This window comes from Garra rufa, chromosome 19 (genome assembly GCF_049309525.1).
Source record: "Garra rufa chromosome 19, GarRuf1.0, whole genome shotgun sequence".
NCBI lineage: Eukaryota > Metazoa > Chordata > Actinopteri > Cypriniformes > Cyprinidae > Garra > Garra rufa.
Window position 1 is genome coordinate 10,674,746 of NC_133379.1, and position 24,545 is coordinate 10,699,290.

The following is a 24,545-nucleotide window of genomic DNA, read 5'->3' on the forward strand; positions in this document are numbered from 1 at the left end:
CTGTTACTTCCTTCCCGCTGTTAAGGTTAGAACATCCAATCCACCCCAACTATGCTGGGAAAACACTTGAATCCAACTCCGTCATTGGCGCTGTGATATACAAGAAGCAATCAGTTAAACCTCCTCTCCAACACAAGACCCCCACCTCCTATATCTCAGTTGCTCTGGCTGCATGATCATCCATAAATACAATTCTGAATATGTGTTGTCTCATCAATAATTCATCTCTCTTATGGTCTCTCTCTTTTCTCATTTCTCATATAGGAGAATATGTGGTGATGACAACGTATTTCCATTTGAAAAGGAAAATTGGCTATTTCGTGATCCAGACGTATCTCCCCTGCATAATGACCGTCATTCTGTCTCAGGTCTCCTTCTGGCTGAACCGGGAGTCCGTTCCAGCACGTACCGTCTTCGGTGAGCTTTCCTTCCGTTTGTTTACTAATGCACAGATGTGCTCTGCGAGTAATCCAGCAAATAATACGTCCAGCATAGAGCTGCTGTTTACATTATGAGACCAAAAGAGATCAAAACACGCTGTGCTTTATATTTATAGAGATGCTTTTGTTTTTATCCACCATTATGAAACAACAGGAAGCATTCGGTAAACAAGAACACCAGGGATTATTTGAAAAGTTTGTATTTTGTATGAAAGTTTATTGGATACACTTCCTGAGAAGTTCTAGATTCTGTTTTAAAATGGTACAATTACAGATTAGATGGACCTAAACCTGGAGTCACATCAAGTCAGAAAAAGTAATGCTGACAGGACAGGAAAGAAAAAGATCAACTCAAGAGCATTGCATCTGTATCTCCTTCAGCAGCCTATTCGCACGGGATCTTTAAGCCAGCTGAAGTTAAGAGATTATAGTTTATTGAGCTCACATCAGCTTTGGCATGGTGTCTGACTTCATCTGTGGCTTGCTTTTTATCAAGGGCCGGAGCATCAGGTGCAAAGCGGGGCTCATTCTACCAGCATTACTGTAGAGGATGTTACTGATGAGAAAGTTTCTGCAATCAGCTACAGAATAAATGAATTTCTGACACTTCTCACAAACCGTCCCTCATAGAGTGACAGATTAAATCACATTATTTTTTGATGTTTTTGAATAGGATTCAAAGACATCTTGGGGTTCACTGCATGGTTTTCAGGGGATGAAACATTAAAAAACTTTTCAGTCGTATTTTTCCTGTAAGAGTGGGTGCGGCCATTTGTACATTTTTGCTTCATTCGCCTATTTTTAGCTGTACATAACAGCTTGCTTTGCTGCTTGATATTGCAAACTGGTGTGTTTTACCAAATTAGTTTGATGTATTATCCTAATTATGAACCCACTGGTTTGTAGTGCAATCAGTTTTGCCATTTAGTACACTTTATTCTTCTTCTCGTTATTTCTGAATTTCAACTGCATTTCACAATCAAATGCACGTGAGAACTCATATGGAAAATAATGTAAGATCACTCAAGAGACAAATGTTCTCATGTACCAATTTGGGGACAATTTCCACAAAACTGTCAGCAAATATAAATCGGCTAAAATCATGCAGCGTAAACCCAACATATTGTAACATAGCTGTGTCAGAAACAAGGTAAAGTTGGATCTATATGCAGTAGCCAGAAATACACTGACCAGAATTATAAACGCAACACTTTTGTTTTTGTCCCCATTTTTCATGACCTGAAGACTACACAAAAAGCCTATTTCTCTCAAATATTGTTCACAAATCTGTCTAGATCTGTGTTAGTGAGCACTTCTCCTTTGCCGAGGCAATCCATCCAACTCACAGGTGTGGCATATCAAGATGCTGATTAGACAGCATGATAATTGCACAGGTGTGCCTTAGGATGGCCACAATAAAAGGCCATTCAGAGTTCAGCTCATGAAAAATGGGGGCAAAAACAAAAGTGTTGCATTTTTAATTTTGGTCAGTGTAAATCCAGGTGGAAAAGAGTATATTCTAGACACAGTAGAACTAAAAACTAAAACATGCACACACAACATCTATTCAGCACAACAAAAAGCAAGCAACATGGGAAACTGGGGTTTAAATACACAAAATAACACAGGATGAAACAAGGAACAGCTGAAAGTGATAAGCTGTTTTGGAGATTAATTATGAAAACAGACCATGAACTAATGAAAAAAAGCAATCCAAACAAGCAAAACCTTGAGAACAGGAACTACATACAGTATCAAAATAAGAGTCCTAAGACACAAAACGGTGAAACATGAAAGAGGAATTGTAAAACATATAATTTATTAATGTCTGACTGGTATTAAAATGCCAGTATGCACAGTAATTTACTGTGTCTTATGAAGTTAAGGTGAGAAACTACAGGTGAATAGGGTAATAAAAAATAGTTGTCCCTGTAAATTAGGCATTATTTAATGAAATATGTGCTAATGTGCACACATTTCTAGTACAAAAATCTAAACACTGGATGAAGTTAGTTTTACAGAGGGGATTTTGGGTGTCTCGTATCGTCATTCTATAATTCATTATTTTGTTGTTGTTGTTTTTTTTTTCAAATTTTGACCATTTTTGGGGGTATAAAATGTATAAAATGAAGCTAATTATATATGAACAAATCCCTCCGTAAAAACCTTCAGAATATAGACAGGAATAAAAATGTAAAGTTTGGTGCGTGTAAGTGCTACTGAAATGGAGATTTATGGCTCAGTGTAGGAGAAAAAACTAATTTTGAGAAAATGTCCTTTTAAAATATGGATTGTAATTGAAATCTATTGACACAAATTGATAAAGTGCTATAAAAGAAACACTGAACAGTGGGTGCTTATCAATATCCCTCCTCGTTTCCTCGCTCCTCCGTCCTCCATCTTATGACCTCTCAATTAGGACATCTCAATTCTCTAATTGCACTGTGAGGAGGCGAGGATCGAGGAGTGAGGAGGCTTCCTGAGGAGTCTTGAGCGAGGATACACGGGTGTATCCTATGCGGAAGTTTTTTATCGACCAAACGTGACCCACTCCTCCCCCTTCAGATATGTCATAATAATTTACATTTACATTTTACCTTTGCAGTGTAAATAATGTCATATATTTAAACAGGGCATCTTGCTTTGTTAATTATTATTATGAATGCCTTAAATAACGAACTTTAACAACATATGGGCAGATCCCTTTAGCGCAGCTGATGACGCTTGAGTGGTCAAGAATATTCCAATGCTCCTCCTTTGATTCCTCCGTCCTCATTTCCTTTCCTTAAATCCTTCCCTCGTATCCTAGGGGGGTGGAGCTAAGACGCGAGGAAAGGAAGCAAGGAAAGGAAACGAGGATGCAAAAATAAGAAATGAAAAGCACCCAGTGTCTTTTGGGTGTTTTCCTTCCACTAGTCTGAGAAAAAAAAAAAAAAAAAAAAAAAACACTTTATGAAACACCAAAAAGCCTAAAATCTCAAACTTGACAGGTGCATGAAAAACAGTGTTTTTGCCTGCAGTGTCTCCCCTTAAAGGATAACTATTGCCAAAATGCAACCTGGGCTGTTTTTTTTTTTTTTTTTTACTGTAAACGAGACAAACATATATCTAAAAGCATAGTTACGACAAACGAGCCGTTTTTTGAGATTGACTGTGATTTCGTTTTGTTTTCAATGGCCGGTGAATGGGAATACTAGGGGCATAGATTTGAGCGCATCAAAATCTATATTTTTCCAACACTAAGAAGGCTCGACACACCATGAAACTTTGCTCAAAGTATCGCCTGGGTCTCTACACATGAACTGGAGCATTGAGAACATTGTTTGTGTACACAGAGTTTACTAAAAAGAAAGGTTTTGAACAACTCACTTACACTGTTTGAGTTTCCGCTCGCGGCCGTCTTGCCAGTCAAGAGGTGTCGATCTTCGAATGCGAGGATGGATAGCTCCTAAAGCATATTTCCATATAAATGCACGGCTAATTCGTTGTTTTGTTGCAAGTGAAAAACAATATTAACCTTCTAGGTTTAAAAAGAGCCTCATATAAGCCTAATATTTCGTCCTATGGAGTCCATTCATTCGCATTCGGAGATCGACACCTCTTGACTGGCAAGATGGCTGCGAGCGGAAACCCAAACAGTGTGTGAGTTGTTAAAAAACTTTCTTTTAAGTAAACTCTGTGTACACAAACAATGTTCTCAATGCTGGAGTTCATGTGTAGAGACCCAGGCGATACTTCGAGCAAAGTTTCATGGTGTGTCGAGCCTTCTTAGTGTTGGAAAAATATCGATTTTGATGCGCTCAAATTTATGCCCCTAGTATTCCCATTCACCGGCCATTGAAAACAAAACTAAATCACGGTCAATCTCAAAAATGGCTCGTTTGTCGTAATTATGCTTTTAGATATATGTTTGTCTCATTTACAGTAAAAAAAAAAAAAAAAAAAAAAAAAAAGCCCAGGTTGCATTTTGCCAATAGTTATCCTTTAAGACTCAATATTGATTACAGACCACACACCTGAAAAAACAGAATTCTAAAAACATAGCATAACATGCATAGCATAGAGCCTTTTAGAAATCTGACATTGGCTAAATGATAAAGTATTATTGTGTGCAAATAAGACAGTACCATAAGAGGTTAATTAGGCTAATTAGTTACTGTTTATCGCTGTATTTGAAATTGCCCCCTATACGGGACGGCCATTTTAAGTGGTGTTCGAAACCATAGTGGACATTACTGAGTGCATTCATTCAATCCCACAATGCACCACACAAACGATCACAACCAATGTACTCTTAACGGCTAGATATAACCCATAACGCACTGTGAGAGTCGGGCCACACGCCAATTGAACATCATCTGCGCCGCACCAAATCCTCAGATTTTTCTTCTTAAGGGAACCAGTTCATAAGATCCTGTATGTGTGTTTGTATTTGTGTGATGAGGAGCTATCATGTTTCAGAGTGGATATATTGCTCCTCAAAGTGGAACATGATGTTTTAGGATGTGTGTGATTTTGCGTGTTCTTGTTTATTATGGATGAGGACACACATAACTGTTTGAAGTTGATGTGCTTAATGTTGAACTGCTTGCAAGCTTGCCTTCTTTTTGAGCAAAGGAGAAGGGTCAAATTAGTAGGAATGTAGAATTAGTAGGAGTAGAAATGAGAGGAGTCACTACAAGACTGAATTGAACATGGCTTAAGGCCACAACTAAAAAGTCAAGGAAAGGTAAAATTCCATATACCAGTAATAAAAACAAAAGAGTAAAAGACTGAAGTAATTAAAAGATAAAGAAATAATCAGTATGAAAATAAAAAAAACAGAATGATTAAAAATAGCAAAAGACCAAAACAAAGAACAAGAGTAACACACTTAAGACCAGAGCTTCAGAGAATACTAAAAGTAAAAACTGAATACGAAAAATAGATAAATCATTAAAGCAAGCACTAAGAGGGAACAACGATAGTAAGGATACACAGATTCCATAACAAGTCTAAAGCATAACTGGAGAATGTAGCATAACAAAGTATGAACAAAACAAAGCAGCAAAGACAAAAGGCAAGAGAACACAATAAATAGAGAGGAAGGCACACTAGGAACAAGTGAGATTAGTTCAACAAGGATTAGACAAAGACTAAACAAGGGGTCATGGTAAAGAGAAACAAGGAGGCAGGACAAGGGGAGCACATGGCCAACATAAACAAGATAAAACCGTGTGCTCATACACAGAACAAACATAGAAACGTTAAATAAACAAGGACAAAACAAACAGAGCTGCCAGGACAGAGCCCTAACAATTCCAGTCCTGTTATTTTCTACTTTTCTTTCCCATCTCTCCTTTTGTTTGTACACCTATACTAAAATTAGTATTTCCCTTCAGTAAATGTTGAATAATGCTGATTATATTCTTGCACTGTTACCATTCTATGCGTTTTTCGTTTCCCTTTCATCTCCTTGTTCTTTATAATACTTCCTTTGCTTTGTTCATTGTTGTCTTTTATCTTGTGCTAAGTCCATATTTTTTAAGCTGAAACTAATACATGCAGTGCAGCTTACTCAGGTGTATAGTCATATTTCATCTTCACCATCTTATTCTTTGCGGCCCACCTTCACTATTATCCTTTGTACGCCCACAACCTTCAAGACAGACTCCTTAGAATTGGTGTTCAGCCCACACAGGCTTAGATATCCACTCATATTTTAATATTGAGTGGTTTTCCTAAGCATGCATCACCATTTCTTTTGCTTGTACATTTTATAGTCTGGTAATCTATTCATTTATTTAAACAGAAAATACATATATTCATACATACAATTTGTTATTAACCCTTAAAATTAAGTTCTTTAGTGCAAAATATCATCTTTTGTGTTCAACAGAAAAAATAAATGGAAAAAACTTGAGCATGAAAGAGAAATCCTCAGCTTAAAGTACACTCTTAAAAATAAAGATGCTTCATGATGCCATAGAAGAACCTTTTTTTTTTTGTCTAAATGGTTCCATAAAGAACCTTTAACATCTGAAGAACCTTTCTGTTTCACAAAAGGTTCTTTGTGGCAAAAGAAGGTTCTTCACATTACAAAAAGGTAAGAAAGAGATGTTTCTTTAAAGAACCTTCAACTGAATATGGCATCGCTTGAAGAACCTTTTAAAGCACCTTTATTTTAAAGAGTGTACTTGGCTACTTGAATCCAAAGCAGATTTTTAATAAGGTATTCTGATATGCAAGACTTCTTTTAGATTAGTTATATGTAATCTAGATAATTTATAACTGGGCCAAACAGACTGGTCTAAGTCAGAATAGAACATTGTTTTAAGAACAGAACATCACATTGATTTGTATTAAAGCATTTGGCTGATAAGGTAATCAAGAAGAAACAGCTAAGATATAAGCAGAAAAAAAGGCTGTTGATTTCCTTGTGTCAAAAGAATAAAAAGCTGTGAGTGCTCTGAATGCTGCAGTAATTAGTATCCTATCATACATCTTTTCATAAAGACAAGTGAGAGGTTGTATCCGACTGATTTCCCATTACCCAAGTTGAGTCTTATGAGTCTATAAACGTGACTAATTAGCAATCACACTCTGGGTAAGAATCGCATCATTAACTGGTCGCCGCTCTTCTATGAAGAAGCCCCACCAGGCATGCTCTCCACCTCGATCAGAAATGCCACTCCATCTTGTGTGACTTTCTCTTCTAGTCTACTTTTGCTATTAACATTCACTCCTCCTTATCTTGTCCAGAGGAGAGGTGTTGAAAAGTGTGCCATAACAACCCCAGGTGTCTCCCACTAGGCGAATCTACACAAGAATCAGCGATTTGAAGCCTGCTGTTGTTTGGAGTGCAAACGCATATCCGTGAGGAGCCATTCAAATGTTTCATGTTCATTTTTGTAGCCAACTTCCATGGAGTTGTCTTGGTTGTGTGGAATCATAAGTACACAAAATATACTATTTTCACGTTTTCAAAATTTTTAGCTTGATTCAAAATAACACAGTATGTTATTTAGAGCCCAAGCTCTAAAGGTGCTGTAGCCTCTATTATATATGTTGGGTTCTTCAGATGTTAAAGGTTCTTTATGGAACCATTTAGACAAAGTTCTTCTATGGCATCGTGAAGCACCTTTATTATTAAGAGTGTATAGCTCTATGAACCACACATTGTAAAAATATGAAATTTGAAACACTTATAGTGGTGGTCATGAATAGTAATCTGACCAATTTTGAGATCTCTAGGACCAACTCTATAGCACCACCGTCACTATTATAGCTGTTTGTGAGCTCTATACTCATAGAATTAGAACAAATATTGAAGTTATCATTATAGTTATGATCCTTGGTGTGAAAGGGCCTAAAGTTATTACAATTGTGTCCATATATTGTGCAATAAGTGGATAAGTAATTATTGCGACAGGACTAGAATTCCATTTTTCTCTAGTACAGTTCTTACCAAAATTGTATCTGATGGTCGCTTGACTAATTTGCACAGACATGACCAAACATAATTTTAACATGAATATTTGTTGCAATGTTGCAAAGTCACAAAAGTAAGAAAAAAATGGTTTAGAGGTTATAACTTGGCAATAATTTGATCTATTGAAATTAAACTAGGTATGCTGTCAGAAAATCATGATATTAGAAGTTTTTTTATACAAATTTTGTGATTGAACAAACAACCTGTTTGCCATTTTAAAATCTGTCAGATATTGCAATATGTTTTAAACCATTTAAAATACAGGCACAAAAAAATTGGTTGAGATCATCGACGCCATGTCACTGCCGCTCAAAGGTTTGGAATCAGTAAGACTTGTAATGTTTTTAAAGATGTTTCTTATGCTCATCATGGCTGCATTTATTTGATAATTCAAAAATACAGAAAAAAAAAGTCATTTAGCAGACGCTTTTATCCAAAGCGACTTACGAATGAGGACAATAGAAGCAATCAAAACCAACAAAAGAGCAACAATTTATAAGTGTTGTGATAAGTGTCGTTTAGTCTAACGCAGTACACATAACAAGTTTTTTTTTTTTTTTCTTTTTTTTAATAATAATAAATTAAAAGAACAAAAGACAGAACAGAAAAAGAATGGAGAACGGTAGTGTTAGAGGGTCAATAGTTCCCTTTCGAAAGGAACTCTCACTGCGTCCTCTAGAGGGTGCTTTGGGGAACGCCGCAGCATGACTCGTGTCTGAAGAATATGTATGACGTCACCACGGCGCGCACATCGCTGCCGCTCAGGGCTCTAGAGTGCGACCAATTTGGTCGCATGTGCGACCTAATTTCTCAATGGTGCGACTAAAAAAAATCAAAGGTTGCACCGGTGCGACCAGCCGTTCGAGGGGAAAAAAAACGAAACTCCGTCACTCTTAAAGTCTCCCTGTTGCTCAACAACAGACACACATTAGACCCATATCATGGTCTAAACCAATCAGAGATAAAGGACGGATCCCGCCCCCCATCTGATTGGCCGTGGTCCAGATATTCCTGTACGTGTGTGTACGTTTGAAAATGCATGTGATGCAGTCAGGATGTCTCTACATTGGCAAGCGTTTACAATGCCTCCTCCGCAAAAACACGGACTGGATCGCGGACTCCATTCATAAAAACCGAATTTACTATGGCGCGGAATGCCACGTAATACGTTGATTTCTGGATTGATAAATCAAAAGTTGGTCTGTCACTTAATTCAAATCGCGATATGGACTAGTGTCTATGAAAACTGAAAGGCAAAAAGACCGTTTAAAATGAATCCTGCATGTTCCGTTTGCCTCTATGTATTAATGGTGGAGACGTGTATTTTTTTTTTAACTACACGCGTATAGGCTACTGAAGCACGCGTGACGCTCCCGCTAATTTTTGGCATTTGCATTTGCAAATCCGTTTCATTTGAGAAAGCATCATATCATACTGTACACACAGAAACTTCACGGCAACCTGTCAAAATAAAAGTACGGTTTAACATGAAACAGAACAATATTAGTCCTGTATTACTTTTGTACAGTATAATGTAGGTGTTTATATATTCCTATTTATAAATCATATATATGTTTGCCAAAAATTAAAAAGGTTTATTTTTCATTTGATTAAAAATAAATACATGTTTATGCTTTCATTTGATTATGAGAAAAATTAAAACAAGAATTTCGAAAAATAAAAATAAAATAAAAAAACAATTTTAGAGCCCTGTTGTTCAAAATGTTAAAATAGAGAGTTTTGGACTTATTTTTTCACTGAAATGTTTTCGTTATTACACAAAGTAGGGTAAATTACTGGGGGAAAAATATGCTTCAAATAAAGAACTTTATATTGACCAGATTGTTAGTTAATCATTTACAAGTCAATATTGCCTATATGGACAGGGATTAAAAAAATAAATTAAAAAAAAAAGTAAAAAAAAAGTGAACTTGTAAAACGGCGGTGTTGAATGTGATTCGGTTGAAAATTTGGGTGCACCTAACTTTTGTGCTGGTGCACCTAAGAAAAAAAGTTAGGCGCACCAGTGCAACCAGTGCAAAAAGTTAGTCTAGAGCCCTGCCGCTGTGTCACTACCGGGCGACCATAACATAAAAGGGCGCCAGTGCAACACAATACATCTTTGTCGTCTTCAGCTTCTCTTTGTCTAGGAGTGCATGTATTTTAAAAATGTATTTTAAATTAAGTTCTTAACAATGCATATTACTAATCAAAACTTACATTTTGATATATTTATAGTAGGAATTTTACAAAAAATCTTCATGGAACATGATCTTTACTTAATTTCCTAATGATTTTTGGCATAAAAGAAAAATCAATCATTTTGACCCATGCTATGTATTTTTGGCTATTGCTACAAATATACCCCAGCGACTTAAGACTGGTTTTGTGGTCCAGGGTCACATATAGAAAATCAGATAGGAGTCTAATTAAAAATGTTTTTAATACACAAATATAAACAAATATCAAGGAAGTAATTTTATTTCATTATATTTATTTCATTTAGTGTATTTGCAGAATTTTTAAATATTAATTTAAAGCAATACATAACCCTTTTTAAGATCTGCAAAAGTAAAATAAACAATAATGGGATTGAACAATGTAACGTAGAATATTAAGCCATAAAATGGCATGATTTAAAATTCAGATACAGTTTCACACAAAAACAAAATATGTTACACTATGGCATTTCATCCTTTATCACATTAAAAGGGATAAAATCTTTAAATATACTCTAAAAGTACTAGTTACCCCAAAAATTTACTCAAGTAAATGTAACGAAGTAAATGTAATTCGTTACTACCCACCTCTGGTAGCTCCTTGTTCTGACAAGTCTAAGTCTCCATTGAAACTTACCCATTTCCCCCAGAAGGAATTACTCTAATTCCAAGCCTAGAGCTGCGCCCTGGGTTCTAACCCAGTCCAGGTAAGTGGGTAACACTCTGGCCGTGGGGGATAATGTTTTGACAGCCGTCACCACGTCCTAGTAGGGGCAATTCCTCTCAGAATTGTTGCTTAGTGCTCGCTGGCATAGCATGCACTCCCCTCAGTATGGCAGCGTGGGTATATCCGTTCCCCAAAGCGCCCTCTAGAGGACGCAGTGAGAGTTCCCTTCGAAAGGGAACGTCTCTAGGTTACGTATGTAACCTCGGTTCCCTGAGAACAGGGAACGAGACACTGCGTCCTCTAGACTCTTCGCCATGCTTCGGACGATAAGCTTCAGACTTTGAAGATGTATTGTGTTGCACTGGCGCCCTTTTATGTTATGGTCGCCCAGTAGTGACGCAGCGGCAGCGACGTGCGCGCCGCGGTGACGTCATACGCTGTCGTCGGCCATTTCATGTAGTTTTTCTATGTATTCTTCAGACACGAGTCACGCTGCAGCGTTCCCCAAAGTGCCCTCTAGAGGACGCAGTGTCTCGTTCCCTGTTCTCAAGGAACCAAGGTTACATACGTAACCTAGAGACGTTTTTTGTTTGTTTGTTTGTTTGTTTGTTTGTTTGTTTGTTTGTTTGTTGTTGCAACAATATTTGAAAAGAAGACAGAACACTTGATAGATGGTCATTTTTATAAAAGGAAAACAAGTAGTTAGAATAAAAATAGAATCCAGAGGACAAGTGTTAGTGGGTTAGGTTTTTATTTTTAATTAATAAAAATAAAACAAGTAGATAAAATAGAAATAGAATAGAGAGTGCAAGTGCAGATAGAAGATATATGTTTTTAGCCATTTCTTAAAGATGGCTATGGTTTTAGCTGTATATATCACTTCACTGTGGTTATCTTTTGAGATTAATGTAATGCTATTATGTGTCAGTTTTTACATTGCCAATCCTAGAGAGTGGCTAAACTGTTTATCGTTGTTTTTTAATCAATAAAAACAAAGATCTATTCTATTGTTGACTATACTATTTAATAACCAATGTTCCCTGAGGTTCTCAGCTGTGTCTGTGCTGAAAAACACTGTAGTTATGCCGGTAGGCTCCAATCGAAAGGTTCTAATGAGGTGTAGAGCAGACCCTTATTGATATTCAACAAGGCTCGCACACCTATGTCTGCAGACGTGATGAAACACAACGCAGCTCAGGCTGCTGGCTGGACGTTGAAGTAATGGAGCGGCTAGGCTGGTAGACAAGCCGTGCTAAATGTAATGTTTTCCAAGGTGCCCGGAGGTTGTACTGTGTAGGTCTTTAAAGCCAGCCCCCCTGAGTGCTAAACCTCAGCAGCTTTAGCACACCAATCTGCTATCCGACTACTGCCCATAGATTTGGCATTAATCATAGATGGCTGTTTTGTATTGTAAAATTTTTTGCCACCGGAGTCAGTTCTTACTGAGATGTTACCCACTCTTCCACCAAGGCACTTGCAAATTCTTGAACACGTCTGGGGGGACACATGGTTAAACACGGTTTTCTACTGCAAGGTTGAACACCTGTCTTTTCTGTTGTCTCCCTGTAGCACTGTCTTGGGCAGCTTAGATTACAGACTTTGCCATTTATTTCTCTTGCTACTGCAGTCCTCATGCCTCATGCAGCAGGACTATGGCATGTTCATGCAGGTGAACAGAGACCCTGGGCAACTTTCTTCTGGTGCCTTTTAGAGTCAATAGGAACATGTATTTAATGTCTTTAGTTTTTATAACTATGACCTTAATTGTCTACTGCCTGTAAGCCCTAAGTGTCTTAAAGGGAACCGCAGGTATTAAGACTTGAAAGGCTTAAAGGGTCCTATTGTGCTCTTTTACAAAGTCTTTATTTTGTTTTGGGGGTGCACTAGAACATATTATCATGCATGGTAGTTCAAAAAATGCATTATTTTTTACAAAATTCACATTATTACAATAGCTTTCTCTCCAGCCTGGCACAAATGGCTCAATTAGTTCTGGTTTTGATGAAGGCCCACCTTCCGAAAAACGAAATGTGTTCTGATTGGTTAGCAGTCTCACTGTGTTGCGATTGGCGTACAGCTTAGACTGTGTTTAAGTCATGTCACGCCCCTTTCCATGGACAACTGTTACCGCCAGCTAGATTAAAGTGATTCTTACGTTTTAAAATATGGATATTTTTCTTACAAAAACACATCAGTTCACTATAGGAAGCTTTTATTGACCACCCTGGAGCCATACAAGGCAATTTTTATTATGGGTCGATGCACTTTATTGGATTTGTATTGGACTGAGAAACACTTGTCTATGCCGTTCTAAAGCTTGGGAGTGCCAGGATAATTTTTTATATAACTCCTATTGCATACGTCTGAAAGAAGGAAGTCATATACACCTAGAATGCATAGAGAGTGAACAAATATAATGCTACATTAGTGTTGGTTCAATTGTCAGCCTGCAAGATTGGCGATACATGATATTATTATTATTATTCTAATTTATTTATTTATTTTCATGCCTGAAACCAGCTCTAGCATGAGGGTAGTGAAGCTATCTACACTGGTAAGAGATTTATTCATCATACACACATTACACACATCTACAGCGCGGCTACGATGCGGCAACCGATGGCCGTCACTCTAGTCAATGCTTGTGTTTACATCAGCCATGGCTGCGCACGTGTTTCGACCCTCTATCGGACACAGTTTGTGGACACTTGAGTCAATGCTTGCTTTTATACCAGCTGCCCTGCAGCTCGCTGAAGCATCTCAGAAGTGGCTGTCCATGCTACACTGCTAAATTAAGGCTAATCCCCCACCACGTCCCTCCCCACCTGCCAACGATTTGAATTTCCATTGACAGGATTTATTTGAATGATATTCTAATGAGCTTCTGGAAAACAGACTTCTGTTGTGTAGTCCAAACAAGCCGTCCGTTGTAGTCCTTTTTTAACTAAATGCCTCCTTTTGGAGTGGACTTTGAGATTTGTAACTTTGTAGATGGTTTTTATGCCCTAACATATGCACCACACACTGACTAAAATTCAAAAAGAGAAAAAGCATTATAGGACCCCTTTAATATAACGTAAATGATGACTCTTACTGTAATATGTTTTAGAAAACCCATGAAAAATTGTGCACATTTTCAGTCAAAGGGCAACAAGAGAAGCAATGTAAGTCTTCACTGCTTTCCTAGTGATAAGAAGAGGAGAAAAGAATTGGAGGATGCCTGTGGATGTCTTTGTTCGCTCCACTTTAGCCCTGATGTCTTTGGGGCTTTTAGTAGACCACAGCTACTGAAAGACCTTACCAAATGGCAGAGACAAGAAACGCTAGATGCATCCTGGCAGGATGTAAACATCTCAAGGCTTGTCAGGATGCCACAGCCACTAAAGGAGTTTCTCAGTGTGGATTTCACTCAATATTACGGTGGCGTTTAGACTCCTTGTGGGGAAAAATTGATAGTCCGGCATTTGGTTTAAGCCTACTACTACTCTCATCGCCACTTGTAAACTTTTTCAGTAACTGTGGTCATTGTGTCAGTGTTTTTGAGTTGAGTTGAATTGAATTCTGGTAAAAATTGCAACAGGTAGTGCCAGTAGCTCATCAAAATAATGGTGCCCCTTGAAGGCTAAAATAAAACAATGTGGATTTTTTAAATATCTTACCAAGGCTCTTCTCTTCTCTAGACAGCTCTAGTAAGAGTCCTAGGTTGTGTTTCCTAAAAGTATTGTAAGCCTGAGTACATCATAGAGACTATTGATGCCAATTTACAATGCTTTTGGGAAAAACAGCCTTGGTAGCTCAAAAACACCATCCATTTAAGAATTATAGAGGCCACTGCTCTTCAAAAGATGAGAAAATATCCCTGCTTCCACGCAATCATACCTCTGAGCTCTACTGGCAATTTATTCAACCTCATGGTTTGATTTTTGCTCTGATTTGCATTTCTCTGCTGTTAGACATTATCTAGACGGGTATGTCATTTTCCAAATCATGTCTAATCAATTAAATTTACCACAGGTGGATAAAAGTGTAGAAAGATGTCAAAGATTATCCAAAGAAATGAAATGCACCTGAGCTAAATTTGTTGTCAAAGTGTCATAGTAAGAAAGATTCAACCACTTATGTTGATGCAATTTTTTATGCTGCTATATTTGGCAAATCTCTGGGGTCTCTGAGCCTTCACAAATTTAGTTTTCACTTTGACATTATGGGGTTTTGAGGGTAGATTAATGTGAAAAAAATATATAACGATAACCCTTATATAATGTATAAGGCTCCCAGGTTGTATGGTAAAAAGAATCATAAAGTAAGTTCTTGAAAAATGACCTTGGCATTGGCCACTGTTCAAATTATGCAGAGAAGAAAGCATCTCTTCCACCCTGCGTCAGTATATCTAGGCTGATGCATCATCTCACAAACATCGCTTTGAGACTGATATTTAATCAATCTCTGGATAGCTGCCAGTTCCTCAGATCTCCTCTGATGGGTCTAACCTGACATTTCACACAGATAATCCTGTTTTGTCATTTTCTTCACAGCTCCACAGTGCAATGTGTAATTTATGGTTTCGACTCACACTGCACATAATAGGCAACCGTCTCTGCAGAGACAATAGCGTCTTGTGTGACATTCTTTCTAATGTTCCCATTGCTTTTCACCCCATTTCCAGATGGAGATAGTGCCTAATGAAAAGTTTAATGAGAATCTTCTTTTCAATTCGACTTTTTGACACTCTACAGATCCTCATCAGCCATAGATTTCAATTTAATTGTCAGCCGCTGACGTTTATGGGAGCAAACAGCGCTTAGTATTCATTTGAATAGCAGCCTCTTTTCAACAGCACACCATATATTACACATTATATAGCTATGTTTTATTTATGTAGCACTCTTGTGTAGTTTTATTTGCAGTGCAGTTAGAATGCCCCCTGGTAATAATATATCAGTGTCTTTCATTTGCATTCTCTTCTAAGCCAGTGGGCAGTAACAGACCAAGTGAAACAATTGCACATATGGCATCAATTCAGAGCCTTTTTGTTTTATTTATTTATTTTTTATCATCAAATTTAATTTTGCAGAATCGACGGCCATAATTTAATAGCGTAACCTATTTATCTTGTCAGTTATTTTACTGAAATTTAGATTCACCAGAGCAGTAGTCTCATGAATCCAAACATCAGCAATGGTCCATGTGGAAGCATATTCCAACAATGAAATTCATACCTTGGCCAAGACTCATCTAATTTATATATACAGGAAGAGTATAACCAAGTATTTTGACATTCTGAAAAAAATGCAAGTTTAATTGCATTTACTGCCATCAGCAGTCTGTTGCCAAATGTTGAGTCATTTCAAAAGAACAGGTATTACAAATTAAAAAAAAATTCATATACACATTATGGCCTCTACCAAGATTACAATTAAAGGGCACGTATTTGCATAGTCTAGGAAATTGTGTGGGTGCTAACCTAAAAATACTCTCACAGACAGAGCCACATGCAGCTAGGTTGGACACACAATATTCTAAGGAGGCATTTGTGTGTATAAATTGTACTGTGTATGCACAAAATTAAAAATAGAATATTATTTACACAAGCCTTAAGTACACATAACACAGTTTTGGTTCTCAAATTTCACACAATGAATAACATGTTCAGTAAAAAAGTTTAATCAGTTCATCGCTTTCATTTTTGAAACATTTGGTTCTTTAGTGATTGTCAAACATGACTGAATGAAATCAAGGTGCAGTTTTTCTTTATGCAATATGCAGGTTATAAGCATTTTGGGTTTCTTCTCATTCTTAGCGCTGTATTACACAGCCCCAGGGACCTTTGCAAAATTAAAAAATATATATTTTATGTGTGCACGAGAAACCATTAAACTTTGCATATAGGACAATTCACACTGAGGCACCTATTGTGCCATCAGCCCATTTTGCGGTGTGGTTTCTTGGCTTCCACAGACCTAAGGCCTTAAAATATGATTCCCTAATGAAAACATTTTTTTTTAACACTTTTATTTTTTACTGTACCAGTCTTTTTTTAAAGACCAATGAACTTGGCATATTATGCCATATTATGCCATCAGCCAATTTTATGTCATAATTTCTCTGCTGCCAAAGATAATGTGTTAAACTGGAAATTAGTTCTTGATATTAGAAATACTAGCAAGTCTCTGTTAATTCTTATGCATCCATGCACACGTTTTATTTATAGTAAGATGGCAGTGGACAACAAAGGAATAGGTTATATAAAAAGCATTTAAAACAGTCCCACGTACATTTAATTAGTTTCTCAAGGGCACAAAAAGAGGCTCTGTATGTTGTCACTTGGAGAAAATCAATAAAAAGCCCCTTAGAAAATAACAATATTTACTGTATTATAGACCAAATATAAAGCTGAAAATAATGCTGTATGAACCATTTATGTTAAATATGGTCAGAAAATCTACTGAGAGGTTTAGAAACTTAAGACTGGAAAAGTATGATATTTTAACATGAAAAATGTGTAGAAACTCGGAAACTACAAAACATGCACACATCATGCAAAACATTATGCATCTCTTGCAAAAGCAAGCACTTTTTTTAAAACTATTTCAGATTATGCAAATGGGGTTTTTGCATAGTAACTGTACAAACAAACATCAAGTGATTAGCCATATGCACGCCAAACTACACATGGATATGACAAATGTAGAACACTTCTATCTTGTGTGTTTTTTTTTTTTTTATGTATTTATTTATTTATTTTGCTAGTTCATTCTGCAGTAAGGTTTGTCGTAGCACTCACACATGGACACTTGGTTTACTTGTGTGCATGTGTGTAAGAAACAGCATCAACACCGGCTGCAATGGTGTTTCTTATTTATCATCTCTGACAAATGAATAAATTAGACAGCATGCCTGGTTAAAAAAGTCACTACTCGCCTCTGATACATGTAGCGATCTAACGCCCATAATATTTTCTTATGAATGCTGTTGTGCTTTCACAGCAATACCTTTCTGGTGTTTATTCCCATTTCCTATAAAAGCTTCCATCACTCCAGGATGCTTCTTTTTAGCCTATGACACTTTGTGTATTGGCATGAATCCCATTGCTGAGAGCTTTTATTTGGAGGTGAAATCAACTAAAACACTTCACAAAGGAAAGTGGCTTATATTATAAAAGCACCTGTCCTTGAAACTCTCACAAATGTTCAGTTAACTTTCTAATCACAGTTGATTAGATGTTTTAAGACCATAGAGCACCTTTTTTAGTGGATAGTGCTGTCACCTCATGAATGTCCTGGTTCAAGATTTCTGTGTGGAGTTTGCATGTTGGAGTGGGTTTATTTGATGTTCCAGGTGGCTAACTCAACTGAAACTACAATTGACATGTAAAAAGATTACTCTACATTTTCTGTAATCTTAACCATCACATACTTGCATTGATCTAACGCTTACCCATTTCTGTTTTTAGGTGTCACAACTGTCCTGACCATGACCACACTGAGTATAAGTGCCCGGAACTCACTTCCCAAGGTGGCCTACGCGACAGCTATGGACTGGTTTATGGCAGTGTGCTACGCTTTTGTCTTCTCCGCTCTCATTGAGTTTGCCACTGTCAACTACTTCACAAAACGCAGCTGGGCCTGGGATGGTCAGAAGGAGGCCCAGGAGATGCGGGTAAGATGAATGTACAGTACATATGAGTGCTTATATCCTATAAGACTGTGTCATGAAGATAATAGGTGCTATCAAATGAAAAACTTCAAAAGAAGTTAGCTTTTTAAATAACACTTTATAATAGCTGCATGCTAAGACTCATTAGTTAAGCATTAGTAAATAGTCAAGTCACAAATTTATAAAGCATAATCCCCACATTAATAGACAGTTTATAAATTCAGCTTGTTCCTGATTTATAAGCATATCTTTAATGTTTTTAATAATTGTATGCATGATTAATTAATCATTTCTAAATTAAGTATTATACTTAACAGTTATAAAATGAGATTTTGCTAACACTTTAGAATAGGGAACACTTATTCACTATTAACTCACTTTTCCCTCAATAAATTCATAATTTGCTGCTTATTAATAGTTAGTAAGGTAGTTGTTAAGTTTAGGTATTGGGTAGGATTAAGAATGTAGAATAAGGTCATTTAGAATAAGGCATTAATATGTGCCTAATTCGTACTAATAAATGGTTAATATTCTAGTAATATGCATGCAAATAAGCAACTAGTTAAGAGACCGTAAAATAAAGTGTTACCGAAATTTTATATATCATTACACTTGTTATAAAATGAAAAATAAAACAATTCCTGTACACCTCCAGAAAACATAACTTAGCAGTAACATTAATCTAAGCCTCTGGAATCTGATATAAAAAAATGTTTTGATCATTTGTTGAATATATTAGATTTTCTATTTCAGCCTATTGTGAGTCTTCAGTTTGAAATGTAGAATTTATTTAAAATTTGACACACTTGGCGCTTCTTTGACTCACTGTTTGCAAGACGACCTTCTTACTACAGCAAAATGTTTTGCTTATTTTCTTATTTTATTGATGTATATTCATTTTTGCTGCTTTACAAGGCATAAATAGTCTTCACTTTAGACGAGCTCCCAAAAACAGTTAACTGACAGCTACTAAATGTTTTATAACTACCTAAATTAATCATGAATTACAGTAGGAATATGTGTTAATAAAACATTTATTAACACACTATTGCTATATTTCTAAATAATATGTATAAATGTACATTTAAATAGTTGCTTAAACGTTTACTTAAACTTTCTAAATGGTCTTATGAACCACTGATGACAACTAAATAAGTGGTTTGTTAATAATGTAATACTTAATTTAGAAATGATAAACTGATATATGAAAATACTTAATAATATAAGTTTTATATCAGACTTAATAATTATTAATTACATTATAGATATGCTTAAAAATCAAGAACAAAGCATTCATGGCTGCATTTATAAACTGCTTACCGCTGTCTATGTAGAGATAATGATCAATTGACTAGTTACTAATGCTTTACTAATGGTTCAAAGTGTGCAGTTATTATAAAGTGTTACCACATTTTCTTGCTTTACTAAAGCTTGTGTACTTTTAGAGTGTTTCATTCTCCAGTATCGATTTTTTTTACAAAGTTCCTCCCCACAATAAGCAATAAATATTCAGTGTATAAATCTTAAACTAATGTGGGCTTTCTTGTTAGCAAGCTTGTCACTATTGTGGTTGTTGCTGTTCAATAAGTTTGATGATGCCAAACGTCTCTCGCTCTCCCCACCGCTTTTGCTTGCTCTTGATTATTGCCGCTCTCTGTCCCGGCCCTGATAACCTCTGAAAAATGAAGTGCTCAGAGCTAATGGATGGGAATTGCCACAGAGAGAGCTTGTGAGGTGCTGTATTGCCTACAATATGAGGAGATATTGTACCTGTAAACCAGCAATATGAATTCCTGTTTCGTACTGTTGTTTGCAACCTATGTTTAATCTGTCGGAAAAACACTTCGTCTAAACTACTTCTTCATTAACTGTTCAACAGAATGGAAATTTGGTGTTTCTGAGGAATGCGTCGAGAGCAGCTGCAGAGTCTCTCACAAAACTGATAGCAGATACTATATAGACTTGGACAAGGAAGTTAAAGTTGCTGCATCTGTTAAATGCATACAGTTGAGATCAAAAGTTTAAACCTCCCTTTCAGAATCTGCTAAATGTTAAAGAGGGATCATACAAAATGAATGTTATTGTTTATGTAGTACTGATCTGAATAAGATGTTTGACATAAAAGATGTTTACATATAGTCCACAAGAGAAAATAGCTGATTTTATAAAAAAATTACCCTGTTCAAAAGTTTACATCCCCTTGATTCTTAATACCGTGTTGTTACCTTTATGATCCACAGCGGTATTTTTTGTTTAGTGATAGTTGTTCATGAGTCCCTCATTTGTCATGAACTGCCCGCTGTTCTTCAGAAAAAATCCTTAAGATCGCACAAATTATTTGGTTTCCAGCATTTTGTGTATTTGAACCCTTTCCAGCAATGACTGTATGATTTTGAGCTCCATCTTTTCACACTGAGGGACTATTACAACTATTACAGAAGGTTCAAACACTCATTGATGCTCCAGAAGGAAAAACCATGCATTATGAGCCGGGGGGTGAAGACTTCTGAACAGAATGAAGATGTGTACATTTTTCTTATTTTGCCTAAATATCATATTTTTTTTTCATTTAGTACTGCCATTCAGAGGCTACAGAAGATGTTTCCCAGAAGACAAAATAAGTTACATTTACCCCAATGGCTCTTAATGCATGGTTTTTCCTTCTGGAGCATCAGTGAGTGTTTGAACCTTCTGTAATAGTTGCATATGAGTCCCTCAGTTGTCCTCAGTGTGAAAAGATCTCAAAATCATACAGTCATTGTTGGAAAGGGTTCAAATACACAAAAATGCTGGAAAACCAAAGAATTTGTGGGACCTGAAGGATTTTTCTTAAGAACAGCAGGCATTTTAACTGTTCAGGACAAATAAGGGATTCATGAACAACTATCACTCAACAAAAAAAACAAAAAAAAAAACAAAGCCGTGGATCATTCAGGTAACAACACAGTATCAGGAATCCAGCGTATGTAAACTTTTGAATGGGGTAATTTTTGGAAATGTAACTACTATTTTATCTTGTGTACTATATGTAAACTTCTTTTATGTGAAATCTCTTATTCAGGTCAGTACTAAATAAACATTACCTTGCACTTTTGCACAATATTCGAAAACATTTTAATACAGAAAGTGTTTATTATCATCAGACCTACTTTGCTAAATGTGATTCCGTCACTGTATTGTGTGGCTGTGCTTGTGTTCTCAGACTACATAAATCAAGTGAAAATACTGATAATTGGTTACGTGCAACAGGCTTCACTACATTTCTCTAATGCCAGGCAGGACCTTGGCCTCTTGTGTTGATGGTACACCCAAAGGAAAGCTATGGGTTGCTTTGAGACAGTTTAAAATTGCTGCACCTTTGAGATAGAAGAGAACTGAATGGCTATTTATAGCCAAAAAGAGAATGATCGAAAGCAGAAGAAAGCACACAGATGAAAGATAAATTGAAAACGGGCTCACTGGGGTCTTTGGCTGAAGAGAAAGCCAAAAACTGATTTGTTATTGTTAAAAAGAAAGAAAAGAGCAGCACAAGCAACCGAAAAATAGATGAGACAAGCAGGAAGAATGAGAATCCATTTGTGAAAAAAGGAAAAGAGAATGATTAGAGGAACAAGAAATGGGTTGGTATTGAACACTGATGAGAAATTGAACTGTTGAGATCTCATCTCATTTGCTTTACCGCAAAGGTCGGCGGGGTCACATGGTCGCTGCTGAGCAAGTGGTGTGATCGCAAGAGCGTGAGAGGTGCCTAACTACACACATTACAGACATCGCTTTATACTGGACACTGGTTACTATACTCATTCCTGACTCGAGTTGGACACTGACCTCAGTGCTCTCTGGAGTTTGCTTGCTTTTGGAGCAGAGAATGGCATTATAGATTGGGGTTGATGTGATTTACCTTAGTGGGGAGAAGGTCTTGTACCAGCCGTTTGTTCTTTTAAAGCCTCGCTACCACTTTTGACAGTCACTCTCAATTGTTGTTGATAAGAGTACTAGTAACTTCTGATTACATTATATTACTACTGTAGCAAGCTTTATTAGTTTTAACTTTAATCAGTAAGTAAAATGCCGTTTGCATACAAAAAAAATGTAGACTTACATTACAGTTGTGCAAATATAACGCTTTTTGGCCGTGGACGATAAAAATGTCTTGATCTGCTTTTGGAGAAATATCGTAGTATCGTGCTATTCTACCTGCTGCAGTTCTGGCGCAAATTTACTGTACAACACGACATACATTCACAACAGTGTTAACTCAGCAGTAGAGTTATGCTCAGAGGACACTGCACTTATTCACAATGACAGAAGTACACTATTTGCTTTAAAGTCTTGCCAGTTTAACATTTTATATGCGTGCTGTTCTGACATGCATGCACTTTTCCAGAGTGCGTACACCTAATAATAATTTGAAAAATGTGGGTAACCAAACAGTAGCTGGTCCCCATTGAATTTAAGGTGAAACAGGTGAATGGGGTAAAAAAATTGACTAATAGTTATAGCCTTACTTACCCAGTTAATTGATTACATTGATAATTGCAAGCATTTTTTGTATTACAAGTTTTCTAAAATGTTAGGTTTTAATATGGAAATGAGACATTATTTAATGGAATATGCGCTAATTTGCATACATTTCTAGTACAAAAATCTAAACACTGGATGAAGTCAGTTTCAAAATTCTCAGGTTTTTTTTTTTTGTTTTTTTTTTGACATATTAGAGTCAAATACTTTTACAGAGGGGATTTTGGATCAAATTTTTTCATTCAATAATTCAGAAAATACTTAAATAAAACAAAAAACTATATATTTTCACAATTTTCTGAGGAATAAAATGTTGTATATAATCAAGCAAATTATATATGAACAAATCCCTCTGTAAAAACCTTCAGGATATAGACAGGAATACAAATTTATAGTTTGGTGTGTGTAAGTGCTACTGTAGTGGAGATTTATGGCATTTTAACTTATTTTGAGAAAAGGGCCTTTAAAAGATGCATTGTAATTGAAATCTATTGACACAAACAGATAAAGTGCTATAAAAGAAACACTTAAAGGATTAGTTCACTTTCATAACAACAATGCACAGATAATGTACTCACCCCCTTGTCATCCAAGATGTTCATGTCTTTCTTTCCTCAGTCGCAAAGAAATTATGTTTTTTTTTTTTTGAGGAAAACATTTCAGGATTTCTCTCTTTATAATGGATATGGATGGCGTCCCGAAGTTTGAACTTCCGAAATGCAGTTTAAATGCACTTTAAATGCAGCCTCAAAAGGCTCTAAACTATCCCAGTCGAGGAGGAAGGGTCTTATCTAGCAAAACGATCGGTTATTTTCAAAACTAATTGACAATTTATATACTTTTTAACCTCAAATGCTCATCTTGTCTCATCTCTGAGCAGCGCATGCGAAGTCTGTGTGATTCAGGTAAATACAGTTAGGGTACGTCTAAAAACTCCCAACTCGTTTTCTTCCCTAACTTCAAAATCACCTTAGATCGCTGCAAAAGTACCGACATAGTGCTTACAAAGTGAACATACAAAGAAACTCAAACTCCCTTTACAAAAAAAAGGGTAAAAACAGCATTATAGGACGATTTTGACATTGAAGACATAAACGAGATGGGAGTTTTTAGACATACCCTAACTGCATTGACCCGGATTCTACTGACTACACATTCACTGTGCAGAGATGAGACAAGACGAGCATTTGAGGTTAAAAAGTATATAAAAAAAATATATAAATGCAGCTTCTGTCAAAATGACGGACAGCCTTCAGATTTTTCCGTCACTGATTAAAAAAATCTGTCAATGACGGACAATTTTCGGTTAACGCGACCTCTGATATATATATATATATATATATATATATATATATATATATATATATATATATATATTAGGGCCGGGACTCAAAAAATGTAATCTAATTAATTAGAGGCTTTGTAATTAATTAATCGAAATTAATCGCATTTTAATCGCATATAAATATTTTACCTGAGAACAGTGAGAAGTAAGATTTTTACATGGATTTTTAGTATACCATTGAATAATGACTGAATACATAAGCTTAAGCAACAAAATATTGTTTATT

General features: G+C 36.3%; 1 protein-coding gene across 1 annotated transcript in view; it reads left to right on the forward strand.

The window, feature by feature from the left end:
- Nucleotides 1-24,545, forward strand: part of gabra3 (gamma-aminobutyric acid type A receptor subunit alpha3) — a 254,861-nt gene that overhangs the window by 165,766 nt on the left and 64,550 nt on the right. The window contains exons 7-8 of the mRNA XM_073824286.1: nucleotides 265-417; nucleotides 18,251-18,456. Of these exons, the coding sequence (XP_073680387.1) occupies nucleotides 265-417; nucleotides 18,251-18,456 (359 nt within the window). The remainder of the gene's footprint in view (nucleotides 1-264; nucleotides 418-18,250; nucleotides 18,457-24,545) is intronic.